This window comes from Pteropus alecto, unplaced genomic scaffold (assembly GCF_000325575.1).
Source record: "Pteropus alecto unplaced genomic scaffold, ASM32557v1 scaffold14, whole genome shotgun sequence".
Taxonomy (NCBI): domain Eukaryota; kingdom Metazoa; phylum Chordata; class Mammalia; order Chiroptera; family Pteropodidae; genus Pteropus; species Pteropus alecto.
This window is the reverse complement of record NW_006436810.1, coordinates 5856363-5866762: the sequence shown is the minus strand read 5'-3', so window position 1 is coordinate 5866762 and position 10400 is coordinate 5856363. Positions and strand designations below refer to the sequence as shown.

The 10400-nt window shown below is 52.1% G+C and overlaps 1 protein-coding gene across 1 annotated transcript in view; it reads right to left on the bottom strand.

Annotated features, from left to right (window-relative positions):
- The window catches only part of ONECUT2 (one cut homeobox 2), a 38673-nt gene extending 28279 nt beyond the window's left edge, over positions 1-10394 (bottom strand). Inside the window, 3 exon segments of the mRNA XM_006913698.3 lie at positions 9477-10152; positions 10154-10176; positions 10179-10394. Coding sequence (XP_006913760.2) covers positions 9477-10152; positions 10154-10176; positions 10179-10389 — 910 coding nt within the window. The 5' untranslated portion in view covers positions 10390-10394.
- Between the last annotated feature and the right edge of the window lie 6 nt (positions 10395-10400).

The following is a 10400-nucleotide window of genomic DNA, read 5'->3' as shown; positions in this document are numbered from 1 at the left end:
TACCATACAGTAAATGCTATTTACTGTACAGGAGAATGATGAAGAGAACATAAATAGAAAAAAGAGGGTCAGTGGGAAGATTTTTTTCTAGTGTGATTGATGGTACTCAGATCAAAGCTGTTTAATCATCAATAATATGATTCAGCAATTGGGAAATGTAAACAAGTTGTGCAACTGCTGGCTTTGGTCAAAGCCCTGGGGGGGGCGGGCACAGGGTTGGGTCAAGCTTTGGGGAGGGCAATGCCTGCAGGATGCTCCTTCCCCCCCACTAGGGCAGAGCTAGTTGTGCCTACAGCCTGACTGGTGTGACCTTTGGCTTTTGCAGAGCATACGCAGTTGGGCTGGGGTTAATAGCACTTTGCAGGGAGCTCCAATTGAGTAAACAAAAAAATGCCTTGCCCTGTTCTAATGGAGCACATTATTCTGAGGCCTAAGCCTTCACCCAGGCCCCTGCAGCTGCTCTGCAGGTCAGTGCTACCAATAAAGCAATTAGCCAATAAGAAAACTCTTCTTTCCCAAGGGGGACTAGAGGGTTTTGTTGCAGTTGCTGTGCTTTGGGTTTTTAAACAGGCCATCCAAGTTGATCTGAGCCTCTTACATCAGACTCTGGGATGAGGACAGTGAAATTGTGTTTGCTGAGTGTGATATTTTAAGGGACTGGTCCCTCTTTTCAGCACAGCCTGAAGAACTCGCTGCTTCCTGTTCAATTAACCTGAACCATAGCTGAACTCTGCCCTTTGAACTCACTCAGCAGATAAATACATTAGCTCACCTAAGGAATCATTAATATTTTTCAATCACATAAAACAAACATGAGTGTCTGAACATAACCCAAGAGATAGCCAATTAGGAATAGCACATGTACCATGTTGGGGTGGGCGGGGGGTGGGGGGGTGGATCACAAATGAGTCTTATTTGCAGGACAAAAAGGATCAAGGAAGAAATGCCAACGGTTCTGGGAAAAAAAAGGGGACTTTCATTTTCATATCTGCAAACGAGAATACTGAGCCATATTTAGCAATTCCTATTCCATCTGTCTACACCGCTCTAAAAGAAAAGCTATACCTTACTCTTGGCCTAGTTTCTACCCACTTGCATCAGAACAGACAACTCCAAGCCCTCTCTTCTGAAGTGACTTCAGTATCCATGCTCAAATACAAAGTCCAAAATATTGCATTTTTCTGGGGACATTTCTGTTCCTGATTTGTTACAAATGAACCAAAATAATTTTTGTGGAAGTATTTCTGCTTTGAAGTGAACCAGCTTAAATAAACCAAGCTAATGACTTGATTGAAATAATTTGACAGTAGAAAATGCTGATCCTGAGACATTGCTACTTTAGCATGTAAACAGATTTCTTTGGTGGGAAAAAAAAAAGAGAGAGAGAGATGTTAAGTCATCCATTTTGTCCTTATCCCTGCGTGTCATCTTAAAGGAATGAGAAAAACATCCCCAGTCGATTTATTATACATTTCAGTTTAATTCAATTTCACTTCCCACAATTCTGTCTCCTGACCCCTCCCCTCCTACCCCCTTTTCATTTTTGTTTGGTTTGGAGTGTGGGCTTAATGCCCAGCTATCCTAGATGAGAACACTTAAAGGAATATCACAAGCGTGAAGGGTAAATCTATTGAACGAGGGTCTTTAACTATGTGGTTTCCTTAAAGGGAAAGGTTGGATCAATAGGATCAATATGAAAGGTTTCCCTGGCCCTGCATAAAAGGGTAAGGGCTTCTCTTTTCACCGGTTTAACTTTACTCTCTGACAAATGCAAATCAATGGATCTGTGTTTACAACAGATTCCCTAACAGACTCAACTTGGGTAAAGCCCAGAGCCTCGTCCTGGGAATGGGGAGTCCAACCTTGCTCTTAGAGGAAACTCTAGGGTAGAGCTCCATCCTCAAGGCCCTGGGGATAGAGGGGGGGAGTGAGCTGGCAATTGCTACCAGTCACCCTTAATATGGGGCTGGCTGCCTCACCCTCCTCCCCCTCCGCCCAGCCCCTGGATCCTGCTGCTGCCGCCTGTGGCCTTTCCAAACAGGGTAAAAAAACTGAAGAAACAGGTTCCTCCGAGGATGTTGCTACTCAACATAAATATAAAGCACAAATTCCTGGGGTCTGGTGAGCTAGTCAGCCTTATTTCCGGCCAAAATAGATCTGGGAAGCTACCTACACAGAGGAAGCTGAAGTGAAATGCCTACAATTGGAGCAACACATGTATTTGAGCTCTAGCATGCTCTTTCTGCCCTTTCTTAGGCAGTAACTGGCTCTCTTAGCAATGACAGGCAAACCACTGAAACTGTGGATTCTTTTCCCCTTAATTTTACCTTTCCATTTAAAAATGTGATGCTTCCCAGAGATTACATGACTTCAAGTCAATACCAGTTACAGAGAAATTATTTTTGTTCCTGCAGGAAAAAGTATATGTATATTTGATTACATGAGCCAAGGTCCAATGCTGATTAAATTATGGTAGAGGTGTGCTTCCAACCCAAAGTCTGCTTTCTACAGAAGAGTAATGGATCTTCAAATGGCAAGAGAGATGCCCAGGTGGAATGCAGAGCCTTCCTTCCCTCTGGGACAATTTGTGTGGGACAGTTTTTCATAACAAATGTCCGCAGCTTCTAGAAATCCTGCTCCTCAAGTGAGACTATTCTTGTTTGCACAGCCACAGCCAGCCTCTGTGCCTTGCCTGCACCTTGTCAGGTATCCGATGGGCTGAGTTACCCAATCAACTTCCTTCCCTCCCTTCCTCCCTGCCCCTACAAAAACCTATTCATGTTTTTTAGAGTCTTTGTCTTGAGTGAGACACGAAAATCAAAAAAACCTTTCCCAAAGGCACTGAAGTGGGTTAGGTGGACAGACTGGGTGATGAAGGGTGCAGATGGGTCCCTAGCCCATCTTGAGCAGGCTCTGTACCTGACTGCATAAATGCCCCCACTGGGCTTCCTCATAATGGTCTCTCTCCACCAAGAAAAGTATCTTCCTGAATGAAACGATTTTCCCCAGGTCAGGAAAAATGAGGGGCTCTGAGAGGTCAGGGACGAACATAATCCAGAGGATCTTTGACGAAGTTTAATGCCCAGGGTGTCTCAATATTCACCCTTTCCCCCAGGGCCCATTATTCAGGCAAATATTTCTATTTATTCCCTCCTCATTTCCCTTCCTTTGGCAGGAACCCAGAAACTAAATCTCTCTGCTTCTCCTTTGAGGCTTTCATTCCTTCAGGGATTCCTCTACATGACATCATTTTTCCTGAACACAGTGTCTGCCAACACCAGTCACCAGCCACAGTGCGGTGGGGCCCAGTACTTTCTTCCTAGGAACTCTTCAACCCCATTCCTGTGATATTGCTTAAGGAGAAGCTTCTATCGACTAGAAAACCAAGAGGCTAAGAGGTGGCCCCCTAAAATGAAGTTCTGGGTTGAAGACAGCAGAAGATGGTTCTCAATCTCTTAGGATTCAGGCCTGGAGCTCGGGAAGGTCACTCTCCCACCCCTGGCCCTGTTGCCTCTGGAAAGACCTGGCTCAAGAGGAGAACGTGGCAGCTTTCCTCTTAGAAAGAGAATCTGGGGGAATCAGTTTCCCCTCTGTCTTACCCTTACCATTCACCAGGAATCCCACCCTTTTGGGGGATTCTAGGATGGGGATAGGGGAGAGACTAAGACCCTACCCTCCCGAAACCCACCTACGCCTCCAGAACTTGGGGCCCTTCATGTGGGGCGTGTGGAGAAGGGCCCGTTGTGTTCCTAACCAGAAGGAAACCAGGCGCCCTCCTTAGTTTCTGTATCTGATCACTGAGCACTTGACTTTGTTCGCTGGAGATTTTGGGAGGGAATAACGCAGTTCTAACTAGGCATCAAGGAGCTACATCAAAGCTCTCTTCTTTAAGGAATGCCACTGGTAGGAAGATGACCCCCATCTGGAGAAGACAGAAAAAAAATACGGCTGACCCTTTGCCATACATCAAAGCCGAACGCTGCAAGATTCCTCCGCCCCCCTCTCTTCCTCGCCTTTCTCATTTGTTCTTGGAGAAGGAAGGAAAATATTCTTTTTCTTCCAGATTGAGACCTTCTCTGGAAGGAAAAGCTTAGCTTTCTCCAACTGGAGGAGTTACAATTTCAAAAAACAAGAACAATGTAGCGCTCGTCTGGCTCTCACTACGGTCTCAACTCTCGTATTCTTTCCGGTCAAATTCACCTCAGCCGTTCCTTCTGGAAGAATGAGCCACCACGGGGCATGAGAAGCGGCTGGCAGAGTGTGGAGGTCTCCTCAACGTGCAGGAAGGAGAAGCTGAGAAATCCTCTCTTTTCCACTGGGTGCTGGTGACTCAGAGAAAGCCTCCGTACCTGGTTAGCCACCAGCAGCAGGCCTCAGAGGGGAAGTTCCCTCCAGCTGGTGGAAGGGGAGGAGGTGGTGGTGGGTCCCCCAGTCTGGTTTTCTAACCTTCCTTCCCCAGCCAGGGGAGGAAACAAGATTCTTCCCTGGTTGGCCCAATGAGCCTGGAGCAGAGCAGACAATTCTCTGAGATGTCATTGGGCCGCATTTAATTGTCCAACTACTGCATCTGCGGAGAAAGTCTTTGAATGGGAACTTTTAATGCAATGGTCTCTCTCTTTTAATGAGAACAGAAAAGGATCTGCGGATAAACAAGCTGTGCAGTTTTAGCAAGCAGCCTTAGAGACGTCATTTCTGAAGTTGCGCTTGGCGGTTCTCGCATATCGAGAGGGTGACCGAATTTCCTGGTTTCGATGGAGGAAAGTTGCTCCGGGCCCTCCTCGACCAGATGCGGGCCATGCGGGGCCGGCGGCGACGGCTCCTAAAAGACGATAGGGCTGGGAGGATGCAGGCGCCAGCCCTGCGCAATGCCTGCTCTGACCCCGCCAGCCGCAGAGCCCGCGGCGGGGAGCGCAGAAAGCGATGTACGGTGTACGTGCGTAGGGGGCTGGGGAAGAGCGCGGGTGGGCCAGCAAGAGCAAGCCTCGGGTAGGAAGCGGCGGCCTGGGGCCGCGTTGGGGAGGCGCTGCAGCCAGACCAGAGACCCACCCGGAGCTGTGGATACGGCGCGGCCAAAGCACCGGGAGCCGTGGCGCTGGCGAGCGCTCTGCTGGGAAGAGCGCGCCGTGGGGCCTTACTGGAAACACGCCGGATCGGGTTCCAGATCAATGAAATCTGGGTCCACACGTTTACGTTATTGTAGCCAGCATTAATGCTCTTTTAATCTTCTAAACATTATCAGCATCGATCTCCCTCCATATACACATTCGTTTGAGAAAGTGACATAACCGCATGGTGGAAAGCCTGGAATAAAAATAAGCGTGCTGCCTCTCCCGTCGAGGGCGCCCGGCGTCCAGGTCGACTCCTGGAGCCGGGCTTCACTAACCTCCTTCATGTCCCGACTCCTCGGGCAGCTCTCGCCCACCCGAATGCGTGCTGGGAAGGTGTTCTCAAGGCACGGGGGGTTGACCAGGCAAGGACAGTAGTGAGCTTTCCAATCATTTAATCCCACAAGCAAGCAGGCGAAAATGTCGTGTTTTCCGTACCGACATCGGCAGCACGTAGCCTCTCGCCCCAGATCCCGAACTAAACTGCCGGGAGAGATGGACTGAGCTGGGCTGGGAGCCGGACCAGCGGGAGGGATGGTGGAGTAGGGGACTCTGCGAATGAGGGTCCCACCTCCATCCCTGGTTTTAGGGGTGCAGGTCGGTCTGCATAGCCTAAAACGTCCTCGTGCCAAAGAAGACATTCATTGGTGCCTGTGGCAAGAGCCTCTAAGCACTGCCCCATCATGCTCCGCCACTGCGGAAGTCAGGTGGCCCCAGCGACATCTTGGCAGGTTAGTTAAGGGATCACCGCTGCCTGATGGTTCCAGATTTGGGGCTAGGAGTTGCTGTCTGAAGAGGGCCATGCGTCTGTGCGACTGAGTAGACTGCCCTGGGAGCCCAAGTTACAAGATATGTCGCTGAGCGCCCTGTCTTAGGGACGCTGGAGGAAATCACTCCCCACACTGAGGCCTTCATTTTGCCCTGAGGAGCGCCAGTCCCGGTTCTTGCCTGGCTTCTCTCCCTCCTTGTTTGTGTTTGTGCTTGATTCAGAGGCTTCTTGGGTTCAAAGCCGGAGAGTATTGGTGCACGAACCCACCGGAGTTTGTCCTCGAAGCTTCTTGCCCAGTTAATAAAACACTGCCCTGGAGGACCCAGCCTTGGGTCGCAGTTAAGAAACCACTGCCCTGGAGGACCCAGCCTTGGGAAACCACCGAAGAGGCCCAAATGGGTGTGGTTGCAACCACTTGCTGCTCTCACCACCCTTTCCCAACCAAACGGTGCGCTTGGGGTCCATTTTTCTGAAATCTAATGCTGGGGATATCTGAGTCTTCCCGATCTCTCCCTTCCCCTTGAAATGCCGCCCTGGGCTATGGATACACCAAGGAGGTGGGTAGGGAGGAGAAGGATCTGCTTCTGTGGTGACGGGGTGTACTTCACCTAAGCGTGAGGTTTGTCTGCGCTGGCCCACATCAGATATCTTAATTCTGTTTGGGCCTCTGGGAACTTCCAGAGGGACCCAAAATTTGAAAGAGAAAGGTAAACGAGAGGTGGGTGGTGGGGGAGGAAGGCCAGATCTGGGCAACATGGGAGGGAGGGACGCCGGCTCTGAGAGGCTTGGGGCTGGGAGGCCAGTGCAGCCGCCCTGTGGAGCCACTGGGCTTGTTTAACTCTGGGAGCCCAACGGTGTGGGCCTTCAGCAGCATCCGGTGGGGATTCCAATCAATACTCCTGGCAGAGAAGGCCTCCGCTTTTCTTCTCCATTTGTTCCTATCCGCTAGCGCTCTTGAGCACATAATACCTACTTACCAGCCTCAGCTTCTGCGTCATGTCTGAAGAGACTGATCTACTGACCCCAAACTGAAAGGCCTTCCATGTAATAATAACCACTCAACACACTTGTAGTTGCTGATAAAATGGCCAGATAAAATGGCCAGATAAAAAGGCTAAAGCTCTTGTCCCTTTTCAACTTGGGGTAATAAAACACGCACATTTGAATGCTCAAGCAAAGTGAGGTCCTCGTCAGGAATTCCCCACTGTCTGAAGGAGTCTTTCAGTCTCTCCAGGAGGCGGTTTCAGAGCTCATCTTTGAAAAGCCCCCTGCATCAGTGACCAGCCCGAGTCTTCCTGGGCTTCCTCCCACCCCATGAGTGGTGGGATTGGGGAACCCCTGGGGATGCCACACGACCCCTCATCCCAGCAATGCTTGGGGCGGTTGTAAAAGCTGAGATGTGCTAACATCACTTTCAGATATAGAGGCAGGAAAGCACTTACAAAAAAAAAAAAAAAAAAAAAAAAAAAAAAAAAAAAAAAAAAAAGCTCTGTCCTTTGCTGGACAGGCGTGAGGGGGCGGCAGCGCTCTGAGATGGGCTGGAGTAGAATAGCTGTCATCCGGCCTTTAACTGTACCCCCCAAAGACCAGCTGCCAAGTTCCTCTGGCCTCCGGTGCCCAGGAAGCCGCCACGTGCTAGAGCTGCCCCAGAGGGACTCCGGGAGAGGGGAGGACTAAGACCAAAAGGTACCGCACTGTTCGGAATAGTCTGTGAGCCTTCAGTTTATTTCTCACCTCTGCTCTATTCATTGGTTAACCTTTGCTAGGAACCAAGAGCAAATCAGAGAAAAACGTAGAAGAGATTGAAGAGTAAGCTAAAGGAAAAGGATAAAGTCGATCTCTAAATCTAAGCAAAAAGTACTTAGAGTTCACTAATTTTGAGAATCTCTTTGGGGAAAAGCTAGTTTTCTTTACCATCTCAGGTCAACACTGCCGGGCAATTGGAGGTAGGAATCCTCCAACAGCCGGCAAAGGCTGAGGTGGTCAGAACGGAAACGCGCCCTCCCTTCGCCATGGTGAACACGCTGCCTGTCACACCCACCAACCCTGTCCGGAGTTCGTAGTGTGTACCACACAAGCCAGGCTCAGCGGAGCGAGGAAAGCCCCGGAGCGCGGGAGAGGAAGCCTGAGCTCTCTGCTCCGGAAGCATGTTGTGTGCAGCTGGCTCGGAACCGCACGCGTCCCCCTGTCCGCACCTATGTAAATCATTGCCGTCATGACTTGTCCCCAAGATGTCCTGCCGATCCCAAGAGATCGCCCCAGTCCAAGAGAAGTGCTCATCTGGGTTTGCAGTAGGGTAGTGTGGGTCCATCCTAATGGAGTGCCTGGACACTTTACCCCTCTGGGCCCGCGGCTCGATCCTGGGGGCAGCGAAATTGCCACGCGCACCGCGCTGGGTCTGTGCGCACAAAAGCGCGCAACTGCGTGCCAGTCGCAGCCACCGCTGCGTTTTTCTCTAACGCTCCCACCGCCCACACAGGAGGTGTCCGGGCTCATAGAACAATAGAGGGCTGTACCTCGCAGCTCGGCCGCTAGAGGAGGCACAAAGAGCCAAGCCGGCTCCAGAACAATGTAACCAGCTCGTCAATTCATCCCCTCCCGCCCGCCGCCGGCCCTCCCTGCCGCCGCGCTACGCATACAATCGGCGTCTGCTTAATGCAAAGGCGGAGCCTGTAGCCCGCGGCCAAGATGCATTAACTAACCTGCATCTTAATTTCTCAGCTCCTCTTTTCCCGGGCTCCTAGCTTATATCTGAGCCCAGCCAAACCTCGGAAAATTACAGCAAACGCTCGGAGCTGGGCAAGGTCTGCTGGCGAGTGAGGAACGGCGCTCTTCATTCTTAGTTTCTCTTCCCCTGTCCTCCCAGAAGTGAATGTGGCAATCCCAACCTTCGTCCTTGCAGCCTCCCCTAGCTGCGGGCAGTGATACGGAAGCTGGCCCAAGCCGGCTCTTTCGGTCAGAAAGTCCCCACGCCAACGCCAAGGGCTCGGGAAGGAAGCGCTCGGGAAGGAAGCGCTGTTACAGTCGGGCCACCCGTTCCCCGCGCGGGCAAGTCTGTGACTCTTGCCAATGATCAAATAAGTTTGCCTAATATGGTGGGTAGGAAAACAGATATTTTTCCTTTACGAAGAGCAAAGGCCCTCGGCTGCCTTCATATAGTGAAACCAGGCAGTTCTGGAAAACCGAAATGTATTGTCTAAACAAGAGTTCAAGTGCACAAGGTTTTGAATAAGGGCAATTCCTGGTCTCTGTGAGTCCTGGAAAGAGAGGCCTCCTAGCCGGACACCCGGGCACCTCCATCCCGCCTCCAAAAGAGAGGGCAAAGTTGGCCCGTTGAGGGGAGGGGTCATGAAATGTATGTGTGTTTGGGAGGAGGGTGTCAGTCAATGAAAGCTAGTAGACAAGGAAGAAGAGAAGAAACAAGAAAAATGAAGTAAGGAAGAGGACAGAAAGGAAATAAAAGAAGAAATAAAGTCGAGAAGAAATAGGAAGTGGGAAGAAAGCGGGAGGAACCTAGAGAAGTGCTAGGCGCACTGACCCGGAGCCACGAGCAGCCCGGAACCCTCTTCCCAGCCTGGCTCCAGACGACCCTCTGGGCTTACCTGCCAAGCGTAAGGCGGACATGCGCTGGAACTCGGGCTCCTGCAGCCACTTCCACATCCTGCGGAAGGTCTCCCTGCCAGATTTGAGTTTACTCCACGGTTTTGGGTTCCGGAGCAGGTCGGAGAGAGTCCCCTGAGACCGGCACAGCACCCTCTGCGCGAAGATCGCCTGCGGGATGCTGTAGCGCTTCAGCTCGGCGGTGATGCGCTGGGCCACTTCTTTGGTGTTGATCTCCTCCAGCTGGCCGGATGTGGCCACCTGCGAGCCCGACGAGGACGAAGGTGGCCGCTCACGGCTGGGCGCCAGCACCGGCCCGTGGGACTGAGTATGGCCTGGGTGGTGCAGGCCGTTGAGGTGCGACATCATGGCCGCGGGCGGGGTGCCCAGGCCGCGGGACAGGTGCTGCTCACCGCGGGTCAGCATGGCAGTGTGGTGCGCGTCAAAGTTGGGGCTGAGCATTTTGTCGTGGCCCGGCGGCCCGTAGTTGGGCAGGCTCTGCTGGGCGTTGTGGAGGCCGCCCAGCCCGTTACCCAGCGGCGTGGCGGCCAGCGGGGACAGGCTCTGGCTCATGCCCGGCATCTCCTTGTAGGGGCTATAGAGGTTGTTCATGGCCGGGAGCCCGCGCTCGTCGCGCATGAGGGTGAAGCTGCCGCTGACGTTGCCCGACAAGCGCTGGTGGTGGTGGTGGTGGTGGTGGTGCGGATGGTGGTGGGGGTGCGGGTGGTGGAACTTGTCCGACACGGTGGAGATGGGCGGCAGCGGTTGGAGAGGTGTCAGCGTGGTATAGGTGTTGCTCATGCCCATGCCGGGCGGGGACGAGTCGCAGGACATGCTCATGGCGTGATGGAGCGGGATGGAGAGCTCGGGCCGGTAGTCGCTGCCGTCCAGGATCGAAGCCATGCTAGTGACCATGCCGAACGCGA